Source organism: Egretta garzetta, unplaced genomic scaffold (genome assembly GCF_000687185.1).
Source record: "Egretta garzetta isolate BGI_Z169 unplaced genomic scaffold, ASM68718v1 scaffold287, whole genome shotgun sequence".
Lineage (NCBI taxonomy): Eukaryota > Metazoa > Chordata > Aves > Pelecaniformes > Ardeidae > Egretta > Egretta garzetta.
In genome coordinates this window covers 9,041,217-9,059,104 of record NW_009260435.1, presented here as the reverse complement: position 1 = coordinate 9,059,104, position 17,888 = coordinate 9,041,217, and the positions used below count along the sequence as shown (strand labels likewise).

The 17,888-nt window shown below is 37.6% G+C and overlaps 1 protein-coding gene across 1 annotated transcript in view; it reads right to left on the bottom strand.

The window, feature by feature from the left end:
* PRTG (protogenin) overlaps window positions 1–17,888 on the bottom strand; it is an 86,769-nt gene that overhangs the window by 25,353 nt on the left and 43,528 nt on the right. Inside the window, exons 9-11 of the mRNA XM_009643847.2 lie at window positions 14,127–14,291; window positions 12,880–13,185; window positions 11,513–11,701 (exon numbers count right to left, since the gene is read on the bottom strand). Coding sequence (XP_009642142.2) covers window positions 11,513–11,701; window positions 12,880–13,185; window positions 14,127–14,291 — 660 coding nt within the window. The remainder of the gene's footprint in view (window positions 1–11,512; window positions 11,702–12,879; window positions 13,186–14,126; window positions 14,292–17,888) is intronic.

Sequence of the window (17,888 nt, the reverse complement as noted above, 5' to 3'; positions counted from 1 at the left end):
GGCTCAGGCAAAGGAGGGAGGTGTAGGCACTGCTGACCCAGCCAGAGTACCCTGGACTTGTGCCTGCACTCTGAAGCAATTCTCTTTTCTGCCCTACAGCTTGGCTGTGCCTTGGTGCTGTTCTTGGGTTGATTGGAAGCATGATCTGGCTGTCATTTCTGAAGGCAAGGGATGATTATCACTGCATATATCACAGGGCTCTTCCAATCACAGCCCATGCACACCTGTCTACTTTGCTTGGATAACATACAAAGAATACATCTGAGCCACCTCTAAGCAAAGTTTTCCAGCACAAATAACTGGCAGGAGGGCTACAGCTGTGGGTTTTCCAAGGCAAGTGGTTGTCACTGAGGCAACAAGGACTGATAGGAAATTAAGAGAAATTAGATAAAGGCAGGTGAGAAGCAGTAAGAAGACAGCCAAAAGACATGAACAGAGAAAAAAGGCTAGGTTAGGCCAACATTAACAATTATTATGAAAATATAAATTAATACAAAGGACTAATATAGTAAGAGGTAAGCTTCTGATGGAGAAGTGCTGGACTGTAGACTAAGACAAGCCAGATGATATCCTATTTTTCTCCCAACAGTTTCTACGTACACATGCAAATATAGACACATATATACAGAGCTAGGCAACAGGCTGTGAGCACATCCCTCCCTCTGTCTTACATATACAAAGGAAAAAGTGGGGAATTGATGGGTAAATGGACACAAGGCACAGTAAGTGCACCACCTACTCATCTGCCACCTTCCCCCATATACACCTTCCTATCCTACTGCTTCGAAGCACCTCCTTTTCAACTGCCTTAAAAAAAAGCCCTGAGATCCAATACACAGACCACATTTTCAAGATGTATTTGCACACTATATTTTATGCCTCCTCCTTTGTCTAAATATACAAACGTGTCAGTTGCACAAAGAGCCACAGCATGCACAACTGAATGCACACAAGAGGCAGAAAACTCCAGTCTTTAACTGATCTACCAAACAGGATCAAGAATGTATTTCCCTGTCCCAGCTTCTACAGACATGTGCAGTAACAAGTACTTTTGTTTTCTAATGATAACCAGCTTGAGGCAGGGTACAATATTCAGCTATGATAATGGTAAAAACACTGTGGAAGCAAGTATAAATGCTGAAATACCCTTTTTATGCAAAACTAATTTTTACTAAACTTTTTTCCCAGATACAAAAAATCACAGGTTTAGAAGAGAAGCTTCACAGCAAAAGCTGCTTCTTCCAACACAAGATTGGGTTTTTTCCCCCCCACTTCCCACATACCCTCCCTTCATTTGCCACAAAAGTGTGACTCCAGGCAGCCTGAAAAAAAAGAAAAAAAAAAAAAAAAAAAAAAAAAAAAAGAAAAAAAAAAGAAAGGCTTTTCTACCATTGCATCTTTTCCCAAAATAGAAAAATGCTTCTGTTAGCAATAATGCCTTCATGGTAAATATATAACCAAGGTGTTACTCAAGGCAGGAAAGCTGCCAGAAAACATATTAGCTTAGCTTTAGAAGTGCATTTACTTATTACTAATGCAGAATTTGCGAAGAGCCCCTACTTTTACCTTTCCCATACAACTATCACAAGTGGTAACATACCCCAAAAAAGTTAATGAAAAAATACCTCAGGAGAAATTAAGTTAACATTTGATTACACCCTGTACAGCAAATGTTTTCTTCTGTCCACTCTGAAGTCTCTTTCATGTGCTAATGGTGGCATTTTTTTAAACTCTTCCCCTTTGACTTACTCAGACCTTTAAGGACCTCACACATCTAATGGTTCCTCACATTCACCAAGAACAATCAAGAGAGGTCTGGGGGTTGACGTGCAGTATGATTAATGGACAATGTTGATTTAATTTCCTATAACAGGAGTTTTCTCTAAGCTTTCTCCAAGGAGCAGTTTCTTTGCAATCCAGGACTTAAGTATTCTACTAATGAAGTCCAATAAATAGCAAATTAAATAATGCTGTCTCCTGGAGACAAATCCTCCCATTTCAGGAAAAAAAAAAAAACAAAACCAAAAACAAAACCAAAACCCAACTAGCGTATTTAAAGTTCTGTTTACATATAAAAAATGTTGTATAGCAGGGATGTGCATAGTTGTTGGGGATTTTTTTTGTTTGGTTTCATTTTGTTGTTTTGTTTAAGAAATTTGAGCAATTATCTGGTCATTCCTGCCACTGCTAACTGTTTGCTCTTTTTTCCTCTTTAAACAGGGGTACCCATTTAACTTAATTTCCACTTCCAAGAAATCAGTCTTTTTTTATTGGTCACTTTTACATTATAGCTATTAAAGTGTATATTATTACATATTCATTGGAATACTTAGAAACATTTCAAAATCAACTTTGAGGTTTTTACTTAAAATAATTTACAACTTTCCTGATGTAAAGAGTGATCAATATGTCCTTTTCACAAAGCAAATGTTAACCTTCAGCTCCAGCAAACGAACAATGAAACATTATTTGCATACATCCTAACTGTTACTCGATCAACATGACACAATTTCCCAACTGAATTCCCACACGGGTTTAGCTTTAAATGGTGGAATTTCTACCCCAAGAACTCAGAGAGGCAGAGAGCATTTCCTGCAAGATTCTAATCACTTTCCCACCACTGAAAAGTTTACCTTTAAATACTTTGAAGACAACACATTTTGCTTTACTATAGGCTGGCAAGTTATCTTGCCAGAGTGCAAAAAAATCTCCCCCTCCTGTTTCCAAGGTTTTGCAGCACCCTTGATTCCAGTCCTTTGGGTTGTGACACAATTAGTCGGATGTCCTGAAAGAAACAGCTGCATCTGACTCAGTTATGGGGGGGACAGTTGATAAAGCAGAAAGTCTCTCAAAAATAAGCAACAACTCTCCAAGCTACTGGAGTGGGCCCACAGAACATAATCTTTCCTGTTGCCTTCGTAAAGCCTATAACTTTACATTGTTACCTTTAAAATTGCTACAAGGCATTGTCCTATGCAATAATGAAACTTCCCTCATCCTGACCGCTCCTGCTATCTCTAGAGAGCCAGGCTTAACTGGTCTTAGCACTCTATTTTGGTTTTTGAAGTACAGTACATTCAATCTTTATTCTGCACTTGGGTATCCCCTCCCTTACCATGTCCTTCCCCTTTAAAGAACCACTAGCTTGGAGAGTTAAAATGAATTACTGCAAAAGTCAAGCCATGTTTAAATTAGGATGTCAAGACTATTTTCTCAGATAAATGGGTTCAAACTGGAACAGTTCAGAGAACACGTTCAAGAAGGTTACATAAAAATATATTAAGCAATCCTCCCAACACACAACCTACCTGTTTCTGAAAGATCTTAACTGTCTAGTTGAGATACGCTCTTGCTAGAGATTAAGTGCTTAGCATGTAGACAGTAATTTTGCATGAGGTTTAGAGCCGTTTCATGACTCTGCAGTTAATTCAAAGAAAGCCTAGAGATTCCTCTTAGTGTCTGTCATTTGTAACATTTTAATCAACCCCAAAACCAGTTATGCTCCTAATGCAGATGTTACAGATTTCAGTATTCCAGCCCCTACTGAAGTTGATTACTGGCTAAATCAGTAACCTATTGAGAAGCTTGATGGTGTAATTTAAAATTGACAAATACATTAAACATTAATTAAAGCTTTCCATTACAAATGAACTGTATGAAAATAACATTTACTTTCAAAAAACAAAAACATGAGCAGAAGTAACTGTGATGTGAATTTAAAAAGAATTGATAAATTCAATTTCTTTAATAGAAGCAAACAAATGCTGTCAGAAAGAATACATAACAAAGTAATATTTTTTTTAAGAACAAAAATTAAAGCGAAAATACATAATTATACAAATCTGCAGTAGCACACAGTGCAAGAGAAATAATTGCAGAACTACACAGGAAGGAAGGCACTACATTTTTACAGATGTGGCACTTGAATAGCATAATAAGTATGCAGCATTAGCAGCTGATAGCTAACTGGCCTCTCCTCAGCAAATCTGCTCAGAACAAGCTGATATTTATCTAGGATTCCCACTCAGTCGCGTGTAAGAGTGCTTAAATAAAGCCGAGCCAAAGACACAGTTGTTGTAATGGATGCCATGCCAATAAGCTCCAACAAAGGGCCACATAGTTAAAACGCGAGCTTCAGTTTTGCTCAGTAAGAATTCAATTTACAACCTGAGTGAATCAATTTTTCATATGAACAGAGCAGTTGAGTATTTTTCTTCCATAAGGGAGGCATGAATCGAGTGGGTGAGTCTGCAAATCAGTTTGTCCGGTCACCTCATCTCAGTATATTTGCACTGTGCAACTTCCTGATATTCCCCTGCTCACTTGTCCTGGTACACATCAGGCTGCACATGGACCAACATGTACATAATCAGAAACGCTGCACAGGACAGAGGTTTGATTTCTTCCCTGCTTCTGCCACCCAACCTAGTTCTTGCACAAGCCAGAAGAGTAAATCTGAATGTAAAAGGAGCTATCTGCTACAAACTTACCTAGAGAAATTGCCAGCACTGACATACATTTGAAACAAAACACGCTGCGACAGTTTGTAAATTCCAACAACAGAACAAAAAACAGTTTGATCTCTATTTACAGTTACAGCCTATAAAGTGCAATATTGTTCCTTATATAAAAGAGGTAAAAGCTTATCAAAGCAGCATTTGCTTTGATATTTTACAGGTAAGAAAAGTTACAGGGTAATAAAGCCCCCTCCCTTCTGTCTTTTAATTTGTAAGGGTTTCTCCCCCTCCCCTTTTAAACCTTAAAAAAAAAAAAAAAAACAAGGACAAAAAATTACATGCAGATATGCCACGTCTGCATTTGGAAGACAGGCTCATTTAGAGTGGTGACAGGTCTGCCTTTCATGATTATGAAGTAAGGAATGTGTGTGTCTTGTTTATTGACGTGTAGGGGAAGTGCACTATCATACCAGGACTAGGCAAGAGCTTGGGTTTGCTACACAAATATACATAAACTGCCAGGTCTGCGAAAGAGAAAGAGGTCACAGTTATCTGAGGAAGATGTTGCTTTTAAACACACCCAGTCTACTTCTAGGGCTTTTGGGTTTATTACTGTGCAATATGACCAATTCCTCCTCCCCTCTCTCAGCAAATCCCTTATGTTTTAGCTGATAAGTAGTAGTAGCAAGCCTGTTACACACAATCAGGAGAATTGACAGATAAGAGGTTTAGTTTAAGGATGTAATCAGCATGAGTAAACACTAGACTGACCCAGCTGTAAACAGTGGAAATAAATGATAATATTTGTCCTGGTCACCTACTGAGCTATTAGACACTTTTCACTATGTAACAATGTAAATATAATGGCTACAGTATATACAGCATACTGTGCTATCATCCAGTTTTCCAAGCAAGAAAGCTGAGTTTATCTTTGCTAAGAACTCAAGTAATTTCTGATCTTTTTTTTCTTAAACAGAGCTGTCATTTGTTCAAATCAACATTTCATTAACTGTGAATGTCCGATCTAATATAAAATACCTCAAGCAGAAATAAAGTATATCTGTAATACTAGATCATATTTTATTGAATGGCATTAGAGAACAGTTAACTGTGAAATAAAAAAAGAAAAAAAAGAGTGTTGAGGAGAAGAGCTGTGTTTCTTTCACACCATTTCATGAAACTGTAGGAATGCCTGGCTCCTTGAATTTGTATGGGAACCCCAAGGTAAATTTCCATAGTAACTTATAACCAAAAAGCAGTATCAATTCCCACATACACAATTTTGGATATCCCAGAATTTTCAGATACAAGCAAGACTACATTTTGACATCAAAACCTGGGGTAAAACTAAAATTATAGCCCTAGCTATGAGAAATAACTACATTAGCATATGTAATGTTCTTACGGTATTCCTTCTCAATATTACAGCATTTGCAGTACTTCACGAGAAAGATGTCATTAAAGCTGTCAGAGATGTCATTTTTAAAAATTTATATTCTTCTACCACATCTACTTGCAATATGGTGCAAATGAAACCACTATATCCTATCTGACCATCATATCAACTGCTCTATGAAACTTCATAAGCCCTGTTACAGGTTTACTACAAGAGACACTTGGGTGACATGCATCGGGCAGTTTAATTGGAGAAACTCTTTGCACTGACTCTTCTTACACACCTTTATTCAATTATTATAGACTGTAGAATCACCTTGTTGTCTTTGCTGCCCTGGACTAAAGCTTAGCTATAATCATGGTTGTAACACAATATAGATAGATCTGGAGCAACTGAACAACTGAAGGCCAAGTCCCTGCGGGAATGCTAAGTGCAGTAGGTAGTTGGCTAATTCTTCAGCACAAGCCCCCTTTTCAGAGGAGAGTGCCATGCAGGGTCACAAAATGCGTCTGTATCATTTACACTTCGACAAATTGTTCACTTGGAAATTGGGTCCAAGTTGGGGACCACGAAGGGAAAATGCACTTTCCCTTATTTCTCCTCTCTGCAACTGGAAAGAGGTGGGACATAATCAGAAAAACTTCCCTGCCTGAAAGCTCTTTTAAGACCAAACTTTTTGGAGTAAATCGCACACATGAGCCTCACAATAATCTAATTATTTCTCCAAAAGAACTAGATTGGGGCAGGGGAAAATGCCACCGGGTAATATAAAACTGGCCTACCAGAAGAAGCAGCAAAGGGTTGTGATGCCCTCATGTTAAACAGCTTAGATGACACCAGTCAACACAGAAGCTTTCCCAGAGATAGCACTTGCAGTCTCTCCAAGCCTCAGAGGAATCACCAACCATTTGTTTGGTTTTGGGTTTGTTTGTTGTGGTTTGGGGGTTTTTTTGGGTTGGTTTTTTTTTTGTTTGTTTTTTTTTTTGTAAAGCAGATAGATACACTCCATTTCATGGCCATCAAATCATTTGGCAGTTTCTGTCAGTCCCCTGCAGCCTGCAAGTGCCCCCAGCCCTGGGTCGCCAGCAGTGCTGCTGGGGGCTGCAGCTCCCAGCGCAGGATGCTCCACTCCACAGGCTCTCCTGGGGAGGGGCCTTCACCACAGAAAGGCCAAGGTATGTGGGCTCCCACGCTCAAGGCACTTTCACCAAAGCTAACAGACCAGTTTTTCCATCCCCTAGGGTGTCTGCCTGAAAACGGTTATTTACTGCGATATCATCTTGTATGCAACAGAAACAAAAGAGCACCTAAGGTGCGCACATCTCTGCCACAACTTGCTTGCCTCAGGGTTTCGTGTGCATTTAGTGAGACCCTAGCTAGCCTTGTCACCAGAGTGCAACTTTCTGAACTCCTCACTGTAACTACCATTACTCAAGGTGGTACAGCTCCCAGACAGCAACTACGGAAGGATGAATTAGCAGAGTGAATTCTTGCTTCCTCCCTCCCAGTGTAGAAGGCATTAATGGCACAACACCACATTGCATTCCATCACCAATTCATTTAATGAATTACTAGCACGACAAGATCTGAAAAATTAAAAAAAAAAAAAAAAAAAAAAAATTCAGAGAGGGAGACTTCCAGGCAGCTTGGAGAACAGTGTTCTTGTGTTACAGCACCAGAATTGAACATGCTTCCTGAGTTTGTTAACCAAGAAGCTGAATTTGATTTTATTCTCCCCAGCTGTAGGTTCCAGGATGAGATTCCTACCAGTGTTACAACCCTCTTATGAAGAGTTCCTGGCTCCAGTAAACCAGATAAGCTTAAAATGGGTTCTTCTGAGTCACTGCCCTTCTTGTATAGGTCCTATCCTTGTACCGGTCATACAGCTGCAAACACAGTGAGCTGTGACAGGCAAACAGTCCACCTAGCACAGCAGTGACTACAAACAACACTGAAGCAGAGATGCATATGCACATGCTTAAAATACGGTTTGAAAAAAATAATTTGAAAACATTTAAAGGGAGAGATAAGCTTCTCTGGACACTCACTTTGTTTCAACTTTCAAGCTTTGCCAATCCCTCTCCTTTTGCACAGCAAGAAGGTTCCCAAACAAACTCTTCCACCAACAAAACTCACTTCAACTTCTGAACACGCATATTCTGAAACACTGCAGAAACAGAACCTGTACCAGCAGACTCATCAAGTCTCACAATGAAAGACTTGCTGTTAGGGAAAACTTTCTGGAGCAGGAGGAAGCAAAGGAAGAATTAAAAATAGAGGCAAAAATGCATGGTATGCACCCAAGAGTCTGCTCCTGTGGCAAATTCAAGTGATAATGGAATTTACACTGGACTAGGAAATGGTCTGCTATTGAAAAATAAATGCCAAGACCTTTAACACAAACAAATGTCTCTGTGAAACTGCGGATAATTATTTTGAGAATGGCAGCCCTCACTCTGATCAGAGCATTTAATTATATTTACATGATGACTATAGCGCTAAATAATCCAGTCTAAAAATACACAGAAGTAACTGGGTAGACCTACACTGGAGTAAGAGAGGTCAGTCCTCAAAAAACAAGGTAGGAACCAACAAGAGATTAAAATACACAGCATAATATTCATATTGCTACATTTCTTGTTCAATCATTGTAACCTATTTTACACTAGCATTGCTGATTCTGCTTTACCTATCACACCTGTCCCTCCATCAAGAGTCCTGTACATTTGCAAATCATTTATAATAGTTACATCAATGCTACCAACAAGCAATGCAATCAACAGTGCTTATAAGATCAATGCTAATGTTTTCTTTGATTAGAGAATATTATTAATTCTGTTTTTGTGATGCGCTTCAATTGCCAAGAGTAAGTGAACCATCTTAAATACACAGATTTTGCACAACTGGCAGTTGTACAGACATCTGCAGAAAGTTCCATAGAGAGACATATTGACATGCTCCAAGGGTCACTACAGGTCTATCTGCAGTTTATTAACTGTGCAGGAGAACAAGGAATGGTAGAGCAGCCTTAGGTCATGACAAACTAAGACATGAAGAGGGAGTGTTTGGAAGCCACATAACTTTAGTGGCGACAGATAATACATGATAAACTACTCCGTCTTTGCCACTGGGAAGTATCTAATACTACTAGCATATTCTTCCAAATTAGGAATAACTTTTTCTTTTGACCATATTATCCAACATATATGAAACCCAAAATCTTAAAAATTAAAATCTCTTCAGGTTTCACACTCGTGGTATTCTACTAATTCCTGTAGCTCATAATGAAGACATTTATTTTAAAGAGGCTGTCAATAAATCAGTAGGTTAGTGTCCTTGGGAGATGCAAATGGATGACAGAACATTAGTTCTCAAAGCCTCTGTCCAGTTCATGAAGATTCAGTTTACTGTAATCACAAAACCTTGCTTTTATCTCAAATTCTACCAGGTAGGACCACTTCCCAATAGTAATATTTTAAATTTTAAATGCATAAATAAAATAACCTGGTCCAAACTACTTAGATTATTCAAAAGAAATAAAAAGAAAAGCAAATCAGTTCCTTCTTTTCTTAATGCGTGGATGTTGTTACAGTCTTTGTGGGTTTATATATTGCGTATAATTTTACATGCTATATTCTCCACACGTGCATCTGCCACAGACAGAAGAAGGTTGATTGAGTACTGTTTTCTAAGAAATAATTTAGCGTGTACAAGTATTTCAAACAGGCAGCTTCTCAATGGGCAAATACAGTAGCCAGACAGGCACTGTCACTATGAGAAGTCTATGTGAACTTTCCAGCCTTCAACATATGTAATCATCTTTGCAGTGGAAAATCATGACCTAATCAAATTTCCTGTGCCAAGTGAGTCTTTTGTAGCTGTAGCAATGAATGAATTTTTTTGTAAATGCTACAAAGCAAACAAAACCAAGAAACCAGTATAGCAACTTACACAGGGAAGCTTTCCATATTTGATACACACTTAAATAGCTCAACACATCCTATTAAAAATAAAAAAAGATGACTTCTACTTAAGTTATTTGAAAAATACTTTTCAGTGGATCTAACATGGCAGCATAAATTATGCATATGTGAAAAATGTAAATTATGGCAATTGGATTATATGGAATGTACCATGCTTTGGTCACCATATTTAGATACTTAGAATTATGATAAGGAATAAACACACAGTGCATCACAAGCACCATGACTGAATAGTTAACTCAAGCACATTAATTCTTCCATGCCCACGCTTCTTGTAACTCAGTTAACAATGTGACCATGTGAAAGTTGTAATTTCCCAAACTCACTTTGCTTTTGTTTTCTCCTCTGTCTACATGCTTTCTGGAAAGAAAAACCAACAAACCCATACAGATAATATACATTCTAACATAATTCTGTAAAATAGTATTTTAATCTGAGGAGGATTAGTGTACTGAGAAAATCCATATGACGTGGATCACAGTTAATAAATTTGCATGTGCCTGAAGTTACTGCTTTGTAACTGCATAATGAAAAGAGCAAAAAAAATGTATTTATGTCCTAGGACACACAGACACCACATCCTTTTAACCCACTGCTCTTTTGTCTCACAGCTCTGTTAAACAGTCAGCTGCTGCCAGATGCTCTGGCTAGAAATGGTCACAGATGGTCAGTTGTCCGGTTAACAGATCAGAATGCTCTCCTCAAATCTCCCCTAAAATAGTATCTCAACTGTACACAGCAGATGAGAATATCTGAGCATGGTCAAGAGGCCATTTGACCTAGTTAGGACTGCAGGTCAATTTTGATAATTTAGCCAAGATTAATTCTCCACACTACTCCTAAGTAAACTATCTCAACACACTTAGTCAAACACTAAGTGTCAAATCCTGTATTACTTATTAGGATTACATTATAGATCACATCTTTTTATGAAAGGAATTCTCAGTTATGTATGTAAACAGAAGTACCTTCTGCCTAGGGATAATACCAGCACATCTGTACTAATATAAATTGCAAGAGCTACAGGAAGAAACAGAGTCAGATGATTAATGGAAAGGCTCCATGGGACTCAGCAAGCTCTGTGCCCTAATCTTTGTGCTCAGTCCTGCAAATATTTACCAGTACTCCTTAAAAATATTAACAGGATAATAACATGCAAAAGGGCTACTTGCTACTACAGTGAGCAAGCAGTGCTTGTTGTGCAGTATAGCTGTGACAAAGGCTACAAGTAACAGAGAAATAGGCTAGAAATACCAGAAAAAAATCTTTGGTATTTTGTAGTAATTTTTCACTGTTACTAGATCAGATGTAAATACACAAAAGCCGGGGAAAAAAAAAAAAAAAAAGGAGTATTAAACTTATTATTAAAAAGACCTATCATTTACTAGCAGTATTTACTAACTTTAAGTTCTGTATCTTTTGATAAGTAGTTGGGTGTGCTTCTTCCAACTTACACAAGATTTACAAGATCTGCTTATCTAAATGTTGTGCAACACATATTTTGGGAGACGATTATTCCATCAGCAGCATAACTCAAGCTTGCAAAGCTTACTGATGGGAAAATAAGCAGCCAAATCTAACGATGTTGCCTTACAGGTCTAATGATTTAAGCTCTCTAAAATGTCCTTTGACTTTGTTGTCTTCCAGAACAGTTAAGAAATACTTTATGTACTCACCTAAACCACTGACAGTATATTCAAGATCACTGGCATCCAACAGAATTGGTCCGTTCTCCTGTTGGCCTTCTTCCTTGTAATACAGCTTGTACCCTTGAATAGTTGCAGTGTCCTCAGAGTCCTGCTGCCACTGTACTGTAATGGTTGTACAGTTCATCGGCTCCAAGCGCAGCTCAGGAGACTTTGGTGCTGGTTTTAGAGAAATATATATAATATTCTTATATTCTAGAAACAACTAATTTTCGTGCAAAAATCTGGATGCCCATCAGTCCAAAGTTCACTCAAGACTTTAATTCTAGCTCATCTGTGTACTCCCATAATTACTTCTTTATTATGATGTCTGACTCCCTATAAGCTAATCTAACAACTTAATTTAGAATAAATCAGAATAGAAACATTTTTAAATTATGCATCTTAATAAATAAATAAATGAATTAAAGGTATAAGGTAGGTTTTCAAAGAAAAACAAAAACACTCCAAAGATAGTTATAAAATTATCTACTGTTTTAAAATGAGTCAGAGCAAATGTGATTAACAATAACATCACAGTTCATCGAGTGCTAATAATTTGCTGTAGTAGTCAAAACTCACTGAAATCCGAAGTGGATGGATGTGGATTACAGCTAAGAAATAAAGTTACAAATTCAACACTACATCTTTTTCAAGCCATTCATGCGAATTTGAATGCTCTTCTGCATGACATTACTAAATAATAATGTAATCCAAAGCTCAATTATAACTTAGGCTTCAAATATCAAGTCAATTTGCATATTCAGAACACATGTGCATTTTGTTTGTAATACAGACTACGTGCATCAACTCAGATCCTTGAATTACCTGTACACACTGCTAACATGTAATGTCCCAATTTGCAGGCAGGTATTTTACACTGAACAACAATGGGGTTTAGGGTTGTTGGATTTTTTTTTATTCAAATTTATATAGAATAAAACTGTGTTATCATTGGAAATGAGTCTGTAAGCTAAAAACATTTGAGCAGCTCACAAACATGAATTAAAGTTTCCTGCCACCATGTCAAATATGTGAACATCAACATGTGGAAATAATCAAAGACTGACACCAAAATAATATAGCAGTTTTTCCTTCTCCTGTCACATAAGGCCTTTCATAAGACAGATTAGTTCCTCTTCAACTTTTGATCCTGAAACTATGTATTAACTGCATTTCATTTGTTAAAGCAATCAAAAGTTTTTTCAGATTATGCACAGAATTGTGGTTAGAACACTATTTTCTAGATCATCAGAGCAAGAATATGTAATGGGAAAACCTGTCAGAGAAATTTGTAGCCTTCAGATGAAGCCTGCAATTCACCCCATCTCTAGGCTGCTGGTAACATTAAGAATTACCTTTCACACTTGTAGCTTTGGGAGTCCTGTGGGAAGTCCACAAAGATGCCTCTCCCCACCCAATCCTTGTTGCAGCAGTGATACGGACCAAGTAGACACTGTCAGGCCTCAGGCCTTCGAGGAGATACTCATCTGAAGTCCCTGGAAGCTCCAAGACTTGGATTTTGGTCTCTGTGCTGAGGCGGAAAGACAGACGGTACAGGACCACCTGACCTCTCCTGTACTTTGCAGGAATTGGCAGCCAAGAGATGAGAATATCTGTAGGACTCCTGCTTGTCAAACTAATTTCAGGAGCTCTCAAGGGAACTAAAAAGGAAGAGACAAAGCTTTTGAGCTCAGGGAAGAGAGAGAAAATTCTCGTCTGACACCTTAGCTTATGATGAGGCGACAGTAATGCTAGAGTAAATAATCCAAGAATAGATTCTTGTTTATTTCAAGGATAACTTGACACTGCTCATGCTTTTCACCTTCTGTATTCGGTACAGCCTTAGCAAACTCCTTTCTGTAAGGCCCTCAACATTTTCTTCTCCTATTGCTGCCAGCAGTAATCAAAGGCAATCAGCACCTTACTGTTCTGACAGACTGACTGTCAAGGTTAGATGCAGCAGCTTAAACTGAGAGTCTAGACAACAATCTGTACCGTTGAAGACTCAGTGCATGTTCTCTTCCACCCACCATGTAATGAGGGTAGTAACTCTGGGCAGAGAGACAGGCAGACAACTGGAACTGACAATGTTCCACACTGCCAAACTTAATCCTGTCAGAATTTATTAATCAGTTCAAATGAACTACACTAAAAAGTTTGTTGTTACCATGATGTTCTGTTTTGGTATAGCAAATTTTTGTTCAAAATTTTCCTTCAAATCTTGCAAAAGTTGCAGTGGGTGTGCAGGTTGATTCATGTTTCAGGTGCCTGAGAGAGAGTCATAGACACTAAATCCTTGGCCATCATCAAATTCTCAACACTGAGAGAGTTCTTAAAGATCTAGAATAGTTATTTACAATGATTTACTGAAATATCTTTCAATGTAGAAAAAGACACTGTGTAACATACAGTACTGCCCTGTCAGAATGTTATTTTATTCTCATTCCTTTCATCAGCTGGCTCAGTCTTACACTGCACATATCCAGAAGTCTCACTGACATCAATGGAAATTTGGGATCCTCGAGAGCTGTTAGCACTGGATTGCACATTTTTATTCAATGCAAATAAAAATGTTCACCTAAATCAGTGGTATTTGTCTTACCATCTTCAAGGGTGTGCTGAGTCACATGATCTGACATCTGACTGGCTCCCAGAGGCATATAAGCTACAATATAGAAGGTGTAGTTGCTGGCTGGTTCCAAGTCATCAATAATGTAATGGGTTGTATCATTTCCAATGACCACTTGGTACTCTTCATTATTTAAACCTGGCATAAAACAAGGGTTAGACAAACAAAAATTCCTGACAATCCCTCAACATCACAGTATCTTGTCTTTAAGATCTTGCAAGGTTATTTCATGTTCTTCTCCAGCCTGCCTCTATTTTTTCACCACCACTAAGTAAAAGCTCTTTTATGCACAGGAGTAACTGTGTCTTGCTGTGGTGTAGATTATGGTGTTTCACGATTTTCCTGAATAAGGGATGCTGAATGCAGTACTAAACCCTATTTAGAATTAGTCACAACAAACTGTGCCCAATGTACAGTAACACAACAGACAAGCTCTAATAGCCTTATCATTCATACCAAGCTTCTAAATCTATTTGTTTAGAATCAGGGAGGTTTTTTTCAAAACCTATTTACAGAGCCTTTCTATAGTAGACTGCAAGGAATGTGAGGGCTCCACTCCATCAAAAACAAAACAAACACCACCACCCCCCCAAAAGAAACAAACAGAAAGAATTTATTCATCAAAAGGATCTCATTTTAGCCCTGTGAATTCTATTACATTTGATTGACATGGTTTTTCTTTAATTTGGAGAAAGGCCAGTAAGAACAGATCAGAATGAACTTCAAAAATGTTTGGGTCCTTAGTGAGTTGGTTTAAAAAAAAAAAAAAAAAAAAATTCTCAGCGATTCACATTAAAATATGCATAGCAATGCATGCAGCAGTCCTTGTCTTTGTTGGGCTTTATTCCTATAGAGGAAGGCTATAAAGTGGAGTAAGTGTGGTGAAAGCTTCTGTGTTAACGAACAATTCACACCAAGTGCATGTCAACTTAATCAAAACTCTGTAAGAGCCAGCTCCTCCTCTTCACAACTGAATTTATAAACAAAACGAAAGGCAAATTCCACCATTAAGTTTTCCCACATTTATGAATTAACTTGATAGCATTTTAATTAGACAAGATTACGAGCATCTCACAACAGACTAGTTAATGGCTTATTAATTAGGAATTGCAAGGCACGATTTCTGACCTGCTAAACAAGATCCTTGAGCTCAAATTAAAAGGACTTGTTCTCTCATTGAATGGATTGCTAGGCCTCATGCAGAGGCCCTAATGAAACAGCCATAATAGAGAACAAGGCTTGCCTTCCACCACAATCACTGTTCCCTTTGTGCCTTTTCTAAATCACTAACAAGGAATTAACACACTCCAACATGCATGCTCATCAGACCCTTATTCTTCTTGCTACTATGACCCCAATTTGAATGTAAAATATTCTGCTTAAAGAAACAAAAAACAAAAACACAAAACCCCACCTGTTAGTTTCTTCAACTAACTTGATTAAAACACTAACTTTTTTTTTTTATTATGGAAGAGGACCTGAATCTGTTTTTACAGTGAATCATCAGAATATTCAAGTTGTGAAATTAAAAAATGGGTGATGGTATCTTTTGTATTCAAAGTACCTACCACATTGTGAAGTCTACAGAAAAAAAACCTCTACAGAACTGCATATGATTAGTGTATTATCCAGTTTTCCTTTCTGTTTAAAGTTTGTGGAATCATAAGCATCAGAACAACTTAGGAGACTTAGGAAGCACTGTTTTTCTTTTGCAATAAAATGTTCTTTACTCACACTGACAAATGTGGTTCCTAACTAAAAAGAGCAATATATGAACATAAATATATAAATAAAAAAATTACACAAGAAGCTTTAAGCAAGTAATATATGCTCTAGTTAAGTCAGATACATCTGAGATAATTTTTAATCTTCAGTAGGGTCTGAAACAGGATGGGAGGGCAGACTAGGGAAATAAAGGAATATTGAAAGCAATACACTCATACAAACTGTTTACATTAATACGTAATTATCAAAAATTCTTACAGAGTAAATAAGGCATTGATAATGTCAACAGTCTTAGCACCGCTATGATCTGGTATGGTGTGAACGTCATCAAATGATTTTCCTTAATATTTAATTTGCATTTCTTTAAATATTTGCTTCTAAATTTATATTAGAGAGATGGCTGATGCAATACTTTCTCATAAAGGCGTTTTCTAGGTTTTTAACAATGCCTCTGATATGTGGGCAAAATCCTCAAGAAAAGTTTACAGACTATCACTTAGAAAACAATGATTTTTACAGAAGTGCAGTCCACTAGCCTTTGAAACTCAACATCTTTTCTACAAAGTGAGACAAAAGTGTTTCTATGTCCTGATGCAGATCTTCTGATACTAACCAATCACGTTACCAAAGAAAAAGTGCATGCAGATCACCCACATTTTGATTCCTACCACTGTAATTACTCCTCTTAACCCGTGGATTTCTTTACTAATGTGAAAGGATGCACAACAGCATTGTATTAAAGAAAGTAAGTATCACAAGATAGTGACAAGACATCTGGAAAGATGAAAAAAAATGAGTATTTGAGAAAGCAAGTTCAAATAAATCAAAGTTTTTTGGTTGATTGCTTTTGTCTGGAGTTTGGGTTTTTGGGGGTTTGGGTTTGTTTGGGTTTTTTTTTTTTAAACAAGACAAGCTACAATCTCATTTCACAAGATATAACCTTTGGATAAGCAAGTAAGTCAAGCAGGGATTGCAAAATTATTTTGCAGAAAACACATTTCCGAAGATACCTCCTTTCACTACTGTGCAAGAGTATTTCCTGCACAAATACCACTTCCCTAAGGACAGTTTTCTTTGAAGAAAATAAATGGGTCTCTGCTCTCTACACTGGCACCGGACATACAGTTACCCAGATAAGTTATCTTTATTCATATTAGCTTTAAGAGGGGGTTGTGAGCACAATACCTCAGTGACTGAAAGTGTAGGGGGTAATTTCCCGCACCTCTTGTCCTCATTATCTTTTAAAACTCTTTCCTTCCTTCCTTCAGACAAAATTCTCTTGTGTCCTGAAATATCCCACTTGCAAAAGCAAAGGCAGCTATTCCTGCATCAGTATTAGAGTAATTAAGCTGTCCTTCCTGTCCTCTGCTTAGCAGATGGCAGTCTGGTATTCCACGCAGAGCTGAGCATCTGCAGTCCTGTCCTTGAATAAACCACTTACTGAATAGAAATCAAAAAAGAAATCACTCCTAGAAAACAGAGCTGCATCGCAGCTTAAGTTTAAGCCACGCACCTAACAAAGTTTCAAGTCATTTGGCAATCACTTATCCTGCTTATAAAAAACACCTGTTTCCTATCACCTTAAAGATTGCCTTAACTTAAAATAATTACAGAATGCTCAGGAGTTTTAAAATGTCTAGTTACTCATTTTTATTCTAACTATCCATTCCCTTTTATATAGGAATTTATATATCATTTCGGAGACTAGGATAAATCGCTCATCGCTATTTCACCATATTTTGGAGTTTGGGTATACTTTTCTCATTATAGGAGACCAAGGTGTGAAAGGAGAGTGGATTTTACCATTCAGCCAATATTCATTCTAAGAGAAGACAGTTAAGCCAATAAAGTATCAATTATTCTACTCCAAAATATATGAAAGCCAGTAAAGTCACTAGAATTCGGGGATCTAGATGAAAGAGCTGTCTCTGGTGAAGAGTTGAACTCTGTAAGCCTCCAGGGTTCTGTTGTATGCTCTGTCCTTCCCTGCTGAGCACAACACAGAAGAGA